This window comes from Oncorhynchus mykiss, chromosome 23 (genome assembly GCF_013265735.2).
Source record: "Oncorhynchus mykiss isolate Arlee chromosome 23, USDA_OmykA_1.1, whole genome shotgun sequence".
NCBI lineage: Eukaryota > Metazoa > Chordata > Actinopteri > Salmoniformes > Salmonidae > Oncorhynchus > Oncorhynchus mykiss.
This window is the reverse complement of record NC_048587.1, coordinates 8,902,626-8,921,415: the sequence shown is the minus strand read 5'-3', so window position 1 is coordinate 8,921,415 and position 18,790 is coordinate 8,902,626. Positions and strand designations below refer to the sequence as shown.

The following is an 18,790-nucleotide window of genomic DNA, read 5'->3' as shown; positions in this document are numbered from 1 at the left end:
TAACTCCCTGCAGTCAGGTTTTCACACCAGTAGACTAGCTAGCTATGTAAACAACGCCTTCTGTGAACACGTGATGACGGTTACAAGGCGGTGCATATTTACATTTGGTAAGATCAGAGTTTTTAGACCTTACCATTGGTGTTTTAAAAGGATCAGAGAGTGTGTGAGGAAGTGGTGGCAGCAGGGTAACTGAGGGCTTAGTTGTTCCGTACGGGTGTTTCTAGTATATGGAGTTCGTGCGTGAAAAACACATTATTTCTTTAGGGTGCTGATGGTGCCGCCATGACGCCCCATTACAGCTGCCCTTAATACGATGTGCAAGTGGTGTCGTCCTGCGTCACACTTCCGGGTCCTGTCTTTTGAATGGGCTTGTTGATTATATCGACTTATTCATGAAAATGTGCTCATTTAAGATATACAGTACCAGTCAAAAGTTTCCATTTCCCCCATTATTTAAATCAGTCTTCCAAACAGTGTGCCTGGATGTGAAGTGTTTCACTTGTAAACATTGATCATTGGCCTCGTCTAGTGGATTGGGCTGTCCAGACTCTACTAAAGGCTTGGCTAGGACGAGTCCCCTGCTCCCCCAGACTCTACTAAAGGCTTGGCTAGGACGAGTCCCCTGCTCCCCCAGACTCTACTAAAGGCTTGGCTAGGACGAGTCCCCTGCTCCCCCAGACTCTACTAAAGGCTTGGCTAGGACGAGTCCCCTGCTCCTCCAGACTCTACTAAAGGCTTGGCTAGGACAAGTCCCCTGCTCCACCAGACTCTACTAAAGGCTTGGCTAGGACGAGTCCCCTGCTCCCCCAGACTCTACTAAAGGCTTGGCTAGGACGAGTCCCCTGCTCCCCCAGACTCTACTAAAGGCTTGGCTAGGACGAGTCCCCTGCTCCTCCAGACTCTACTAAAGGCTTGGCTAGGACGAGTCCCCTGCTCCCCCAGACTCTACTAAAGGCTTGGCTAGGACGAGTCCCCTGCTCCCCCAGACTCTACTAAAGGCTTGGCTAGGACGAGTCCCCTGCTCCCCCATACTCTACTAAAGGCTTGGCTAGGACGAGTCTCCTGCTCCCCCAGACTCTACTAAAGGCTTGGCTAGGACGAGTCCCCTGCTCCCCCAGACTCTACTAAAGGCTTGGCTAGGACGAGTCCCCTGCTCCCCCAGACTCTACTAAAGGCTTGGCTAGCACGAGTCCCCTGCTCTCCCAGACTCTACTAAAGGCTTGGCTAGGACCAGTCCCCTGCTCCCCCAGACTCTTATGTGTGTGGGATTCCCAGTTTTATGTATGTTCTCTGTGTAACATGCGTCACCTACTGTGATTATTTCCAGGTGCTAGATGTTAGAGTCGATCAGGGTTTTACCATTAAATGGCCAGTATTTCCCCTGTGTCTGTGTACAGGTTGGCCTGCTCTGGGAGGATGAGAGAGGGGACGGTGTGGACTGATCCTAATTCCATGAACAAGTTGGTGAGTCTAAAAATAAGGCAGTCCATAAAGAAGGAGGCCGTATCCTCTGGAACACGGCTCAAATAGCAGTAGATCTGCCAACAAAGCAACGAAGCAACGCTAAATTACCTTAGAGATTGCTGTGGAAGCTGGATGTATTTCTGACACTGAACATGGCCATATTGGGCTCGTAACTCATCTGTTGCTTTGGTAGACTGTACTTCTTGCAACTCTGCTATCGACTGTATGGGATGAAATTGGAGTGTCAACAACAGCTCAGCAGTTGGGGTTTGATACTTTGACATTTCTATGTCACCGGGTAACATTCCAAAACGACTTTAGGCTGAATGTAATTCTGACAGCCAGTTTCGGGAACGTGGCCATTGGCTGGAGAAGTTCACTGACAGGGGGGGGTCATCATTGGGACTACTTCTTGTAACATGTTGTAAGTTTGTCTAAAGATCTGTAAAGCTTGATAGAAAAACACAACGGCTAATTGATCCATGTGTTTCTCCTTGTAAATGTCTGAGTTGAATATTACATTTACCCCTCCATTGACTTCACACTGCGTGCTGAAAAGACCTCATAACCTGTAATGTGGATCACAGAGAGATCCGGTACAGAACAGCACATTATTTAGACCTCATAACCTGTAATGTGGATCACAGAGAGATCCGGTACAGAACAGCACATTATTTAGACCTCATAACCTGTAATGAGGATCACAGAGAGATCCGGTACAGAACAGCACATTATTTAGACCTTATTGGTCGACCACGAGGTCCTCACATTGCTGACATTGGCCCCTTTAACAGACTTATCATGACATATTAGAGGCACATATCACCCTGAGATTACACAGACCCACAATGAATTTGAAAACAAATCCAATTTTGATACACTCCCATATCTGTTAGGTGAAATACCACAGTGTTCCATCACAGCAGCAAGATGTGTGACTTGTTACCACAAGAAAAGGGCAACCAGTGAAGAACAAACACCATTGTAAATACAACCCATATTTATGCTCATTTCTTTTCCCTTTTTGGACTTGAACTATTTGCACATAATTACAACACTGTATATAGACATAATATAACAGTTGAAATGTCTTCATTCTTTTGGAACTTTTATCAGCGTACTATTAACTGTTGATGTTTTTATTATCTATTTCACTTGCTTTGTCAATGTAAACATCTGTTTCCCCCATGCCAATAAAGCCCTTTGAATTGAACTGAATTGATTTGATTTGATATGTGACCTGAAAAATAAGATCTGAATGAAGTCCAGCTTGGTTGTTTTAGGGATCCAGCTTGGTTGTTTTAGGGATCCAGCTTGGTTGTTTTAGGGATCCAGCTTGGTTGTTTTAGGGATCCAGCTTGGTTGTTTTAGGGATCCAGCTTGGTTGTTTTAGGGATCCAGCTTGGTTGTTTTAGGGATCCAGCTTGGTTGTTTTAGGGATCCAGCTTGGTTGTTTTAGGGATCCAGCTTGGTGGTTTTAGGGATCCAGCTTGGTGGTTTTAGGGATCCAGCTTGGTTGTTTTAGGGATCCAGCTTGGTTGTTTTAGGGATCCAGCTTGGTTGTTTTAGGGATCCAGCTTGGTTGTTTTAGGGATCCAGATTGGTTGTTTTAGGGATCCAGCTTGGTTGTTTTAGGGATCCAGCTTGGTTGTTTTAGGGATCCAGCTTGGTTGTTTTAGAGATCCAGCTTGGTTGTTTTAGGGATCCAGCTTGGTTGTTTTAGGGATCCAGCTTGGTTGTTTTAGGGATCCAGCTTGGTTGTTTTAGGGATCCAGCTTGGATGTTTTAGGGATCCAGCTTGGTTGTTTTAGGGATCCAGCTTGGTTGTTTTAGGGATCCAGCTTGGTTGTTTTAGGGATCCAGATTGGATGTTTTAGGGATCCAGCTTGGTTGTTTTAGGGATCCAGCTTGGTTGTTTTAGGGATCCAGCTTGGTTGTTTTAGGGATCCAGCTTGGATGTTTTAGGGATCCAGCTTGGTGGTTTTAGGGATCCAGCTTGGTTGTTTTAGGGATCCAGCTTGGTTGTTTTCGGGATCCAGCTTGGTTGTTTTAGGGATCCAGCTTGGTTGTTTTAGGGATCCAGCTTGGTTGTTTTAGGGATCCAGCTTGGTTGTTTTAGGGATCATCATGTGACATGTCATATATTCTGACTGGCTGTGACATTTTAATGGATTGAATCATGTAGAAAGTGCTGCCGTGTGCCAAAGCTCTTGCGTGTCTCAGGAAAACTCCTGTCTGTGGTGATTAAACTACTTGGCAAGAACAGTGTAAGTGTTGAAAGCACCATTAAAATGTCTTGGATCAAGAGTTACTGTCCGATACTCCCAAGGTCTGGCCAAAATATTTTAAATATGTACAATGACAGTTTTAATGTCAGTTTACTCAACGGTTTAATGACATCTGCCAGTTAACCGTGTGTCAGAAGCCAGAAACTCCTGTTCTGGACAGCCCCATTCCACATAGTGTGCAGGTTCTTATTCCACACCAGCACTATGTCCCTCGGATACCAAAACACAGGTCGAATATCATGCCAGATCTTTGCACATTAAAATAACTTTGAATGTCATAAACTCTTAGTCTGTATGGTGTTGATGTTCTCTCCACCCACAAACACGCCAAGTAAATATCTTGTGTCTAATAACAGTGGCATCTGCTCAACTAGTGCATCCAGCAGCTCCCCATCATGGGGCTCCTTGTACTGATGTGCTGGGTGGACACTGCTCACAGAACAAACAGGGGGTATTCAGGTGAAATGTTCTGAACGTTGCTGATAGAAATGTATTGAATAGAGCTGACGTGATTCTCTATTCTATCTGACAGACAGTCATATCTGTTCTACACAATACATTTCTGTCTAAATGTCACACTATTGAACATTAATATAGCTGGAACCATGATGATGCTATGAATTCAATAATGTCCCCATAATGTTGCTTGAGTATGATAATCAATATGTTGTTTTGTTACAGATCAGGAGAACCAGTCCGTCCTGATTACGAAAGTTGTTTACTAAAATCTCACTTGAGAAAATGTTTCTACTGCAATATGTTGTGTCACTTGGGTGTGATATATTACATTATGAATTGATTAAGCTACGCATAGAAATGAGTCGATGAGCGGGGATATTTGTTAATTAGAGAGGTACAGGATAGAGGTACAGGATAGAGGTACAGGATAGAGGATAGAGGTACAGGAGAGAGGTAGAGGAGAGAGGTACAGGAGAGAGGTAAAGGAGAGAGGTACAGGATAGAGGTACAGGATAGAGGATAGAGGTACAGGATAGAGGTACAGGATAAATGATCCCCCGTCTGTGGAATTCATCGTCCACATGATTAATACGATTACAATGAGTACATCCAACGTAACAAGGCCAGGTCAGGTCTTTGGGAAATATCTATCAAGTAATGGACTGTGGTGCACTAGTCCACGAGTCTCAGTTGATAATATTTATTTTATACTACATCCTTGAGTCCATCTACTGAGTAAAGGAGAGATACTGTAAAGGTAGGACAGTACAATTCTAAGAGATTTAACTGACAAGACATCCTGTGTTGTCCATAGAAATGTCACTCATCACCACCAACCCCTACGACTTCCCCATGTGCAGTCAGGGTCAGATCACTGTGGCCAGCATCAACGACAAGGAAGAGCTGGATGCCACAGACGTGAGTCAAACAAAGGGTTCATTATATTCTATATATGGAATGGGTAGGACCACCATACACACTGAATGCACTGTGCAATTCCAACCTGGTGGCTGCTGGGAATGTTCATGTATTTGGTTTTGTTTTATTCTGCCTTGTTGTTAGTTAGGCATGTGCCTCAGGGAACTCTTCATGCCTTCACACTTCACCTTGAGGCCCATACTATACATGTAAGACATCAACAAGAGAGTGTCACTAAGTCCCTGTGGAACTGTGTCAAATGTATCTTGTGATGTCATCTACCAGTGTTGGTCAAGTGTAATCACGTGGATCTGAGAAGCCAGTCAAATGTATCCATCCCATTTGTTCTGGTGAGAAAACAGAACTGTAGTGTTCTGTGTGTGAGAAAACTACCGTTCAGTTCATCACCGTTGTACTTCCTGTCTAATGCCAGGATGCCATTACAATCCTGGGCTTCACTAATGATGAGAAGATCAGCATCTACAAGCTGACAGGAGCTGTACTGCACCATGGCAACTTGAAATTCAAGCAGAAGCAGCGTGAGGAGCAGGCAGAGCCAGACGGCACAGAGGGTGAGTCCCACTCATAGATATACAATATGTAAGCATTAGTCCCATTCCCAGTCCCAGTCCCACTCATAGATATACAATATGTAAAGCATTAGTCCCATTCCCAGTCCCACTCATAGATATACAATATGTAAACATTAGTCCCAGTCCCAGTCCCACTCATAGATATACAATATGTAAAGCATTAGTCCCAGTCCCAGTCCCACTCATAGATATACAATATGTAAAGCATTAGTCCCAGTCCCAGTCCCACTCATAGATATACAATATGTAAAGCATTAGTCCCAGTCCCAGTCCCACTCATAGATATACAATATGTAAAGCATTAGTCCCAGTCCCAGTCCCACTCATAGATATACAATATGTAAAGCATTAGTCCCAGTCCCAGTCCCACTCATAGATATACAATATATAAAGCATTAGTCCCAGTCCCAGTCCCACTCATAGATATACAATATGTAAAGCATTAGTCCCAGTCCCAGTCCCACTCATAGATATACAATATGTAAAGCATTAGTCCCAGTCCCAGTCCCACTCATAGATATACAATATATAAAGCATTAGTCCCAGTCCCAGTCCCACTCATAGATATACAATATGTAAAGCATTAGTCCCAGTCCCAGTCCCACTCATAGATATACAATATGTAAAGCATTAGTCCCAGTCCCAGTCCCACTCATAGATATACAATATGTAAAGCATTAGTCCCAGTCCCAGTCCCACTCATAGATATACAATATGTAAAGCATTAGTCCCAGTCCCAGTCCCACTCATAGATATACAATATGTAAAGCATTAGTCCCAGTCCCAGTCCCACTCATAGATATACAATATGTAAAGCATTAGTCCCAGTCCCAGTCCCACTCATAGATATACAATATATAAAGCATTAGTCCCAGTCCCAGTCCCACTCATAGATATACAATATGTAAAGCATTAGTCCCAGTCCCAGTCCCACTCATAGATATACAATATGTAAAGCATTAGTCCCAGTCCCAGTCCCACTCATAGATATACAATATGTAAACATTAGTCCCAGTCCCAGTCCCACTCTTAGATATACAATATGTAAAGCATTAGTCCCAGTCCCAGTCATAGATATACAATATGTAAAGCATTAGTCCCAGTCCCAGTCATAGATATACAATATGTAAACATTAGTCCCAGTCCCAGTCCCACTCATAGATATACAATATGTAAACATTAGTCCCAGTCCCAGTCCCACTCATAGATATACAATATGTAAACATTAGTCCCAGTCCCAGTCCCACTCATAGATATACAATATGTAAACATTAGTCCCAGTCCTAGTCCCACTCATAGATATACAATATGTAAACATTAGTCCCATTCCCAGTCCCAGTCATAGATATACAATATGTAAACATTAGTCCCAGTCCCAGTCACACTCATAGATATACAATATGTAAACATTAGTCCCAGTCCCAGTCCCACTCATAGATATACAATATGTAAACATTAGTCCCAGTCCCAGTCCCACTCATAGATATACAATATATAATATATATAAAGCATTAGTCCCAGTCCCAGTCCCACTCATAGATATACAATATGTAAACATTAGTCCCATTCCCAGTCCCACTCATAGATATACAATAAGTAAAGCATTAGTCCCAGTCCCACTCATAGATATACAATATGTAAACATTAGTCCCAGTCCCAGTCCCACTCATAGATATACAATATATAATATATATAAAGCATTAGTCCCAGTCCCAGTCCCATTCCCAGTCCCACTCATAGATATACAACGTGTAAGATAGACAGAGCCTCCTCAAAGTCCGGCAGGAGATCATTTATGGAGACCAAATTCCAACCTCCAGAAATGATTTAAAATTATGGAAGTGGGTTCAAATCAAAACCTAACCCTTTTGTCAGTGTGACATCAGAAACACGTGATCTTGTGTTTCTGAGTCTGTTGTTGTTGGTTCTCTCTCCAGTGGCTGATAAAATCGGCTACCTGCTGGGCCTGAACTCAGCTGAGATGCTGAAGGCTCTGTGCTACCCCAGAGTGAAGGTCGGCAATGAGTATGTGACCAAGGGACAGACTGTGCCTCAGGTAAGGCGGCCAAACACAGCATCTACCATTTTCTGAGCACCAGAAATATGTTGGTGATGAGTACATTACTTGTTTTGAATAGTGGTGATGTTTTCCCCGAGCTCTTTTCACCTTGTCACTAGACATGGTCAATATCTCATGTATTCATTTGAGCTATTATCATTGCAGGTTAATAACTTAGTCTCGGCTCTGGCCAAGTCCATCTACGAGAGGATGTTCCTGTGGATGGTCATCCGTATCAACGAGATGTTGGACACCAAGAATCCAAGGCAGTTCTACATCGGTGTGCTCGACATTGCCGGGTTTGAGATCTTTGACGTGAGTCTGAGACCAGAACAAGACAATTAGTTGTGATTGAGAGGGATTACAGCCTTGTATGATGATGAAATGATCACTTCTGAAATTCCTTCAACAGTACAACAGCATGGAGCAGCTGTGCATCAACTTCACCAATGAGAAACTGCAACAGTTTTTCAACCACACCATGTTCGTCCTGGAACAAGAGGAGTACAAGAAGGAGGGAATCGTCTGGGCCTTCATTGACTTCGGCATGGACTTGGCTGCCTGCATTGAGCTTATTGAGAAGGTAAGCTGTCTGTCAGGATTATAATGGACCTCAACAGCAAAGCTCAAATGGAGATATTATCACATGGTACAACGCATCTGACTGTTGAGAACTCAATATGTTTCCTATTGTGCCACTAAATGAAGATACTCTTATAATAGCATATTTGCTAAAATAATAAATGTGATCCTAAATGTAAATATCACTAATTTGATGTACATCTCTTTTCGTAAAGCCATTGGGCATCTTCTCCATCCTTGAAGAGGAGTGCATGTTCCCCAAGGCTTCAGACACTTCCTTCAAGGACAAGCTGTACGCCCAGCATCTTGGCAAAAACAAGGCGTTTGAGAAGCCCAAGCCAGCCAAAGGCAAGGCAGAGGCCCACTTCTCCCTGGTGCACTATGCCGGCACAGTGGACTACAACATCACTGGCTGGCTGGACAAGAACAAGGACCCCCTGAACGACTCAGTTCTTCAGCTGTACGGGAAGTCTTCAGTCAAACTGATGGCAACCCTGTATGTCGCTGCCCCACCTGAGGGTAAGATTAGCAGAACAGCAAAATATTTCATGAAGAACTAGTTACAAATCAGTCCCATATTCTTTAAAGGCTCAGTCTGCAGTTGCTACATCCATTCGTGGACTTAAAATATATGTACCCATTCATTCTTGATATGTATCCATTCATTCTTGATATGTACCCATTCATTCTTGAAGAACATCGGCTTGGTTCACCTGTCGTACCCCATCAGAACCCAAAATATGAGCTTGTTTAAATGTTTGTAAGCAAAGTAAAAGGAAACATGCACTTTACAGCCTCAAAACATTATTAAAACTATAATTTTGATATCATGGATGGTCAGTCCTTCAATACATATATCTGTCTATAAATTTGAGTGGTTATGTTTCTCCAGCACCATCTCTGTTTTTTATTGAAACAGGGGCAGGGAGCATGCTTTGTGATTGTTTCAACTGCTGATTGCTGCTTTAAATGTATCACAATTTGTCAGGGTGATTTACTGGGTTAATTTACTCATTCAATAGGTGTTATTTTACACAATCTCATTGGCAGCATTTGCATTAAGATAAGGGTGAAATTAACATGAGATTCTCTCATTTATATGGAACTTTTCTCCATTATAACAGATACAACCAAGAAAGGAGGCAAGAAGAAGGGTGGTTCCATGCAGACTGTGACCTCCCAGTTCAGGGTGAGCTTTTAAAATGTGGATATTCAGCTGTAGTGATTATCAGAATTGATTTCTGAGAACATGGTTTGTAACCCTCCTACAGGAGAACTTACATAAGCTGATGACCAACTTGAGGAGCACTCATCCTCACTTTGTACGCTGCCTGATCCCCAACGAGTCAAAGACTCCAGGTACAATAGATGTTAAATATGAGTTAAATATGTATAGATATGTATGTATCTATATACAATAGAGTTAAATATGACATCTTGTCAGTACAGTATCGGTAACATTAACAAACCAGTCTTTAACCTGTTTATGAGTATTTAAAGAGACTTGGTTTGTGTTTCCAGGTCTGATGGAGAACTTCCTGGTTATCCACCAGCTCAGGTGTAATGGTGTTCTGGAGGGTATCAGGATCTGCAGGAAGGGCTTCCCCAGTAGAATCATCTATGCTGACTGCAAGCAGAGGTACACACACACACACACACACACACACACACACACACACACACACACACACACACACACACACACACACACACACTAATCTTCTCTAAGGGTTTTCCCAACATCAGAATAGCCTTATTATTTTACGTAATATAACCGACCTATTACATCTTGACATTTCTCCTGATTTAGGTACAAAGTACTGAATGCCAGTGTCATCCCCGAGGGCCAGTTCATCGACAACAAGAAGGCTTCTGAGAAGCTGCTTGGGTCCATTGATGTGAATCACAAGGACTACAAGTTTGGACACACCAAGGTCAGTCAAATATACCCCCCAGCAAAAACAAATGTCTATATAAAAAAAATGTATGAGTTGAACAAAAGTTAAGTAAAAACATAAAAACAACTGCAAAAATACTTTCTATCTCTTTCCACCTGACTGGTTCCATAATTGACCATGTCAACCTGTGTCAGGTGTTCTTCAAAGCCGGTCTGCTGGGTGTCCTGGAGGAGATGAGAGATGAGAAGCTGGCCTCTCTGGTCGGCATGGTCCAGGCTCTCAGCCGTGGATTCCTCATGAGGAGAGAGTTCACCAAGATGATGGAGAGGAGGTGAGGAAGAGTAGACATCTTGGCAAAGAATTCTGTCAAACACCTGCATGTAATGTATAATGATCATGTCCTGAATATGCTGTGAGTTGTTCAGGATGAGAAAGTACATGATATAATATTCTATTAAAGCAGCAGGTTGGGATTTAGCAAGCTGTTCAATTGTTATTTAAATAAGTGATATTTACCCATTAATTCTGGAATAATATGAACTGCTTTGTGATCTTAACATCACCTGTCAGTTCTTTCATCTAGAGCGCCGTCTATACATTTAAGAGGGATTACATTTCCCTAGCCTCATTCCTCAGCTGTATGCAAAAAGTGGTGGGGTCCCCATTTTGTTATTCTCGGAATCGCAGAATGTAGCTTTAAAGACGTCATCCAGTGACTTTATTTTTTACTTTTCCAGTTAAGGAATACTGGGAATGCCACTCCTTGAAGTTTGCAGTTGTATATAAAAAAAAAACTCAAAACATATATTTTTACCCTTTAGTGTGCGTACTTTACTGTATTTATACTTTACTGTATTTATACTTTACTGTATTTATACTTGGGCTATCGTTTTCCACAGGAAAAGTAAAAAACAAAAACACTGGAGGAGATATTTAAGCATGTCACTCACCACGTCACTCACCACGTCACTCACCACGTCACTCACCACGTCACTCACCACGTCACTCACCATGTCACTCTATCCTTTCTGTGGACCAGAGATTCCATTTTCACCATCCAGTACAACATCCGTTCATTCATGAATGTGAAAACCTGGCCATGGATGAAGTTGTACTTCAAGATCAAGCCCCTGCTGCAGAGCGCTGAGACTGAGAAGGAGCTGGCCAACATGAAGGAGAACTATGAGAAGATGACGTCGGACTTGGCCAAGGCTCTGGACAAGAAGAAGGAGTTGGAGGAGAAGATGGTGGCCATGGTGCAGGAGAAGAATGACCTGGCGCTTCAAGTCGCATCTGTGAGTGAGCAACAACCCTCATCAGAGCACATTTAGACACACAAGTACTGTCATGTACTGTCATGTTGTGTCTTGTCTCTGTCCTTTCCCTTCACCCTGTCTCCCTCTGCTGGTCGTTGTTAGGTTACCTTTTCTCCCCCTCTTTCCCCCAGCTGTGCCTTGTCTCCTCCTAACCACCTCGTCACCCCTTTTCCCACCTGTTCCCTTTTTCCCTCTGATTAGGTCCCTATATCTCTCTCTGTTCCTGCTCCTGTCCTTGTCGGATTCTTGTTTGTTGTGTTTCATGCCTGAACCAGACTGTCGTCATGTTTGCTGTAACCTTGTCTTGTCCTGTCGGAATCTGCCGGTCCGTCTGAGCCTACCTATGTTTGGTAATTAAAGAAGCTCTGTTTAAGTTAATTCGCTTTTGGGTCCTCATTCACGCACCGTAACAGAAGAATCCGACCAAGAATGGACCCAGCGACTTCGGATCCTCTCCACTCAGCCGTCGGGATCCAGGGAGCGATGCTAGGCAGACACGAGCAGGAAGTGTCTGCTGCTCGACATGCCGTTGAGACCCTGGCCACCCAAGTCTCCAACCTCACAGAACAGGTTCACCATCTCCGCCTCGATCCACCGGCCACTTCCAGGGCTTTCGAATCTCCGGAGCCCAGAATCAATAACCCGCCGTGTTACTCTGGGGAGCCCACTGAATGCCGCTCGTTCCTCACCCAGTGTGATATTGTGTTTTCTCTCCAGCCCAACACTTACTCCAGGAGCACTGCTCGTGTCGCCTACGTCATATCTCTCCTTATTGGACGGGCTCGTGAGTGGGGCACGGCAATCTGGGAGGCAAGGGCTGAGTGTACTAACCAGTATCAGGACTTTAAGGAGGAGATGATACGGGTTTTTGATCGATCTGTTTTTGGGGAGGAGGCTTCCAGGGCCCTGTCTTCCCTATGTCAAGGTAATCGATCCATAACAGACTACTCTATTGAGTTTCGCACTCTTGCTGCCTCCAGTGGCTGGAACGAGCCGGCCTTGCTCGCTCGTTTTCTGGAGGGTCTCCGCGCAGAGGTAAAGGATGAGATTCTCTCCCGGGAGGTTCCTTCCAGCGTGGATTCCTTGATTGAACTCGCTATTCGCATTGAGCGACGGGTTGATCTTCGTCACCGAGCTCGTGGAAAGGAGCTCGCGTTCTCCGTTGCCCCCCTCTCCGCATCACTACCATCTTCCTCTGCCGGCTCGGGTGCTGAGCCCATGCAGCTGGGAGGTATCCGCATCTCGACTAAGGAGAGGGAACGGAGAATCACCAACCGCCTCTGTCTCTATTGCGGTTCCGCTGGTCATTTTGTCACTTCATGTCCAGTAAAAGGCCAGAGCTCGTCAGTAAGCGGAGGGCTACTGGTGAGCGCTACTACTCCTGTCTCTCCTTCAAGATCCTGCACTACCTTGTCGGTCCATCTACGCTGGACCGGTTCGTCAGCTTCCTGCAGTGCCTTAATAGACTCTGGGGCGGAGGGCTGTTTTATGGACGAGACCTGGGCTCGGGAACATGACATTCCTCTCAGACAGTTAAAGGAGCCCACGGCCTTGTTCGCCCTGGATGGTAGTCCTCTCCCCAGGATTCAGCGTGAGACGCTACCTTTAACCCTCACTGTTTCTGGTAATCATAGTGAAACCATTTCTTTTTTAATTTTTCGTTCACCTTTTACACCTGTTGTTTTGGGCCATCCCTGGCTAGTTTGTCATAATCCTTCCATTAATTGGTCTAGTAATTCTATCCTCTCCTGGAACGTCTCTTGTCATGTGAAATGTTTAATGTCTGCTATCCCTCCTGTTTCCTCTGTCTCTTCTTCACAGGAGGAGCCTGGTGATTTGACAGGGGTGCCGGAGGAATATCACGATCTGCGCACGGTGTTCAGTCGGTCCAGGGCCACCTCTCTTCCTCCACACCGGTCGTATGATTGTAGTATTGATCTCCTTCCGGGAACCACCCCCCCCCCCCCCGGGGTAGACTATACTCTCTGTCGGCTCCCGAACGTAAGGCTCTCGAAGATTATTTGTCTGTAGCTCTTGACGCCGGTACCATAGTCCCCTCCTCCTCTCCCGCCGGAGCGGGGTTTTTTTTTGTCAAGAAGAAGGACGGGTCTCTGCGCCCCTGCATAGATTATCGAGGGCTGAATGACATAACAGTGAAGAATCGTTATCCGCTTCCTCTTATGTCTTCAGCCTTCGAGATCCTGCAGGGAGCCAGGTTTTTCACTAAGTTGGACCTTCGTAACGCTTACCATCTCGTGCGCATCAGGGAGGGGGACGAGTGGAAGACGGCGTTTAACACTCCGTTAGGGCACTTTGAATACCGGGTTCTTCCTTTCGGCCTCGCTAACGCTCCAGCTGTCTTTCAGGCATTAGTCAATGATGTCCTGAGAGACATGCTGAACATCTTTGTTTTCGTTTACCTTGACGATATCCTGATTTTTTCACCGTCACTCCAGATTCATGTTCAGCACGTTCGACGTGTCCTCCAGCGCCTTTTAGAGAATTGTCTTTTTGTGAAGGCTGAGAAGTGCACTTTTCATGCCTCCTCCGTCACATTTCTCGGTTCTGTTATTTCCGCTGAAGGCATTAAGATGGATCCCGCTAAGGTCCAAGCTGTCATTGATTGGCCCGTCCCTAAGTCACGCGTCGAGCTGCAGCGCTTTCTCGGCTTCGCGAACTTCTATCGTCGTTTCATCCGTAATTTCGGTCAGGTGGCAGCTCCTCTCACAGCCCTTACTTCTGTCAAGACGTGCTTTAAGTGGTCCGTTTCCGCCCAGGGAGCTTTTGATCTCCTCAAGAATCGTTTTACATCCGCTCCTATCCTTGTTACACCTGACGTCTCTAGACAGTTCGTTGTCGAGGTTGACGCGTCAGAGGTGGGCGTGGGAGCCATTCTTTCTCAGCGCTCCCTCTCTGACGACAAGGTCCACCCATGCGCGTATTTTTCTCATCGCCTGTCGCCGTCGGAACGTAACTATGATGTGGGTAACCGCGAACTGCTCGCCATCCGTTTAGCCCTAGGCGAATGGCGACAGTGGTTGGAGGGGGCGACCGTTCCTTTTGTCGTTTGGACTGACCATAGGAACCTTGAGTACATCCGTTCTGCCAAACGACTTAATGCGCGTCAGGCGCGTTGGGCGCTGTTTTTCGCTCGTTTCGAGTTCGTGATTTCTTATCGTCCGGGCTCTAAGAACACCAAGCCTGATGCTTTGTCTCGTCTCTTCAGTTCTTCAGTAGCCTCCACTGACCCCGAGGGGATTCTCCCTGAGGGGCGTGTTGTCGGGTTGACTGTCTGGGGAATTGAGAGGCAGGTAAAGCAAGCGCTCACTCACACTCCGTCGCCGCGCGCTTGTCCTAGGAACCTTCTTTTCGTTCCCGTTCCTACTCGTCTGGCCGTTCTTCAGTGGGCTCACTCTGCCAAGTTAGCCGGCCACCCTGGTGTTCGGGGTACGCTTGCTTCCATTCGCCAGCGTTTTTGGTGGCCCACCCGGGAGCATGACACGCGTCGTTTCGTGGCTGCTTGTTCGGTCTGCGCGCAGACTAAGTCCGGTAACTCTCCTCCTGCCGGCCGTCTCAGGCCGCTTCCTATTCCCTCTCGACCGTGGTCTCACATCGCCTTAGATTTTGTCACCGGACTGCCTTCGTCAGCGGGGAAGACTGTTATTCTTACGGTTGTCGATAGGTTCTCTAAGGCGGCTCATTTCATTCCCCTTGCTAAGCTTCCTTCTGCTAAAGAGACGGCACAAATCATCATCGAGAATGTTTTCAGAATTCATGGCCTTCCGTCAGACGTCGTTTCGGACAGAGGTCCGCAATTCACGTCTCAATTTTGGAGGGAGTTTTGCCGTTTGATTGGGGCTTCCGTCAGTCTCTCTTCCGGCTTTCACCCCCAGTCTAACGGTCAAGCAGAACGGGCCAATCAGACTATTGGTCGCATCTTACGCAGTCTTTCTTTTCGCAACCCTGCGTCTTGGTCAGAACAGCTCCCCTGGGCAGAATACGCCCACAACTCGCTTCCTTCGTCTGCGACCGGGCTATCTCCCTTTCAGAGTAGCCTCGGGTACCAGCCTCCGCTGTTCTCATCTCAGTTCGCCGAGTCCAGCGTCCCCTCCGCTCAGGCTTTTGTCCAACGTTGCGAGCGCACCTGGAAGAGGGTCAGGTCTGCACTTTGCCGTTATAGGACGCAGACTGTGAGGGCTGCTAATAAGCGTAGAACTAAGAGTCCTAGATATTGTCGCGGTCAGAGAGTTTGGCTCTCCACTCAGAACCTTCCCCTTAAGACGGCTTCTCGCAAGTTGACCCCGCGGTTCATTGGTCCGTTCCGTATTTCTCGGGTCATTAATCCTGTCGCAGTTCGACTTCTTCTTCCGCGATACCTTCGTCGCGTCCACCCGGTCTTCCATGTCTCCTGCATCAAGCCCGTCCTTCGCGCCCCCGCTCGTCTCCCCCCCCCCCCCCCCCATCCTTGTCGAGGGCGCACCCATCTACAGGGTCCGTAGAATTTTGGACATGCGTCCTCGGGGCCGTGGTCACCAGTACCTCGTAGATTGGGAGGGGTACGGTCCTGAGGAGAGGAGTTGGGTTCCCTCTCGGGACGTGCTGGACCGTGCGCTGATCGAGGATTTCCTCCGTTGCCGCCAGGTTTCCTCCTCGAGTGCGCCAGGAGGCGCTCGGTGAGTGGGGGGGTACTGTCATGTACTGTCATGTTGTGTCTTGTCTCTGTCCTTTCCCTTCACCCTGTCTCCCTCTGCTGGTCGTTGTTAGGTTACCTTTTCTCCCCCTCTTTCCCCCAGCTGTGCCTTGTCTCCTCCTAACCACCTCGTCACCCCTTTTCCCACCTGTTCCCTTTTTCCCTCTGATTAGGTCCCTATATCTCTCTCTGTTCCTGCTCCTGTCCTTGTCGGATTCTTGTTTGTTGTGTTTCATGCCTGAACCAGACTGTCGTCATGTTTGCTGTAACCTTGTCTTGTCCTGTCGGAATCTGCCGGTCCGTCTGAGCCTACCTATGTTTGGTAATTAAAGAAGCTCTGTTTAAGTTAATTCGCTTTTGGGTCCTCATTCACGCACCGTAACAAGTACACAGATACTAACACAATCGCTATGTGGCTAACTCAAGAAAATGCCCATGGTATATATTTATATTTAAAACATTTAAATTGATTTGCTCTGAATTATTTGACTAAATAAAGTCTATATTTTGATACACAAAGTGAAAACACCGTTTTTTTCTCCTGTTCTGAAACCAGGATTCAGAGAATCTGAACGATGCTGAGGAAAGGTGCGAGGGGCTCATCAAGAGCAAGATCCAGCTGGAGGCCAAACTCAAAGAGACGACTGAGAGGCTGGAGGATGAGGAGGAGATGAATGCTGAGTTGACTGCCAAGAAGAGGAAGCTGGAGGATGAGTGCTCATAGCTGAAGAAGGACATTGATGACCTGGAGCTCACCTTGGCCAAAGTGGAGAAGGAGAAGCACGCCACTGAAAACAAGGTCTTGTAGACAGTCTAACCAAACAATAATCCAAAGAATCATCAACTCAAAACAGAAATGTAATTCAAGTCTTTTTGTGAGTGCAGTAAAAATTAAGACACAAAATAGTGGAATTTCAGTTGTGGTGTACTCCCCAAATTCATTACATGTTTTGCTCCCCCCTCGTTTATGATTTCCATTCAGTCCACTGGCATGGAGTACAGTGCCATCTAGTGTTGAATCTATAGTACAGTACTTGTTGACACATTTCTATTATCCATTTAACCACTTGTGGTGAAGTGACCAAAAACGAATTTTGTTGTGGCCATTTTCAGGTTAAAAACCTGACAGAGGAGATGGCGTCTATGGATGAGAGTGTTGCCAAGCTGACCAAGGAGAAGAAAGCCCTCCAAGAGGCCCACCAGCAGACACTGGACGACCTGCAGGCAGAGGAGGACAAAGTCAACACTCTGACCAAGGCCAAGACCAAGCTGGAACAGCAAGAGGACGACGTGATGTTGCTTCTTACCGTTGTTAGTGTGGTTCCTGCATGGGACAATGTCTAATGAATATATTAAATATGTTAGTGTAGCTGGCTATGTATAAACACATTTATGCTAAATATACAGTACATGCTATTATTATGTAGTGAGGTTCAATTGTTTCAACTGTATTGTAGTGTTCATTCCCCCTGCTCCTGACCCTTTTTCTAGGCCCGTATTGAGGAGCTGGAGGAGGAAATTGAGGCTGAGCGTGCTGCCAGGGCCAAGGTTGAGAAGCAGAGGGCCGATCTCTCCAGGGAACTTGAGGAGATCAGCGAGAGACTGGAGGAAGCCGGAGGCGCCACTGCTGCTCAGATTGAGATGAACAAGAAGCGCGAGGCTGAGTTCCAGAAGCTGCGTCGTGATCTTGAAGAGTCCACCCTGCAGCATCCCAGATAAATTGAAATATGTTTTGCTCATATGATTTGAAAAAAGGAATCATCAGGAGTAGGCAGCTCCGTAAGTAAGTGAGTAAGCTGAGATATGACTAAGTGTCACGCCCTGACCTTAGTTATCTTTGTTTTCTTTATTATTTGGTTAGGTCAAGGTGTGACTAGGGTGGTTTGTGTAGTTTTGTATTGTCTAAGGGTTTTGGTTTATTTAGGGTGTTTAACTAGTGTTTAACCATATTTAGGTAGCCATATTCAATGGATAGTTTGTTGGTTGTTATTTTATGTTTAGTTGCCTGTTTGCAGTAGTTATATAGCGTCACGGTTCGTTTTGTTGTTTTTGTTCAGTGTTCGTTCTGTTCATTATAATAGTTATGTACGCTTATCACGCTGCGCCTTGGTCTCCTCATTATGACGACCGTGACAGGACAACCCACACTACAAGGACCAAGCAGCGTGAAAAGGAGGAACAGCGCTTAATGGGGAGATGGACCTGGGAGGAGATATTAGATGGAGCAGGACCCTGGACACAGCCGGGGAGTATCGTCATCCTAAAGAGGAGTTAGAGGCAGCGAAAGTGGAACGGCGATACTACGAGGATAAATACCGGAGAATAGAGGAACACCGAAGATATGAAGGTACACGGCTAGCACGGAAGCCCGAGAGGCAGCCCCAATATTTTTTTTTGGGGGGGGGGGCACACGAGGAGATTGGCTGAGTCAGGTAGAAGACCTGAGCCAACTCCTGTGCTTACTGTGGGGAGCGTGTTACTGGTCAGGCACCGTGTTATGCGGTAGAGCGCATGGTGTCTCCA

The 18,790-nt window shown here is 45.9% G+C and overlaps 1 protein-coding gene across 1 annotated transcript; it reads left to right on the top strand.

Moving 5' to 3' along the window:
- Positions 1–5,027: 5,027 nt before the first annotated feature.
- LOC118943828 (myosin heavy chain, fast skeletal muscle-like) lies at positions 5,028–17,542 on the top strand. Its single transcript, XM_036959886.1, has 14 exons — positions 5,028–5,129; positions 5,563–5,701; positions 7,660–7,778; positions 7,947–8,096; positions 8,194–8,364; positions 8,579–8,882; positions 9,488–9,552; positions 9,635–9,722; positions 9,885–10,002; positions 10,174–10,297; positions 10,456–10,592; positions 11,301–11,556; positions 16,824–17,066; positions 17,381–17,542. Exons 1-13 carry the CDS (start codon positions 5,028–5,030, stop codon positions 16,989–16,991), a joined length of 1,941 nt encoding a protein of 646 aa, XP_036815781.1. The 3' UTR covers positions 16,992–17,066; positions 17,381–17,542.
- Positions 17,543–18,790: the final 1,248 nt, after the last annotated feature.

Coding starts and splice junctions, on each gene's coding strand:
- LOC118943828 (XM_036959886.1), top strand. CDS start 5,028: ATGTCACTCATCACCACCAACCCCTACGACTTCCCCATGTGCAGTCAG. Junction 5,702..7,659: donor AGAGCCAGACGGCACAGAGG/GTGAGTCCCACT, acceptor TTCTCTCTCCAG/TGGCTGATAAAATCGGCTAC. Junction 10,593..11,300: donor ACCAAGATGATGGAGAGGAG/GTGAGGAAGAGT, acceptor TCTGTGGACCAG/AGATTCCATTTTCACCATCC.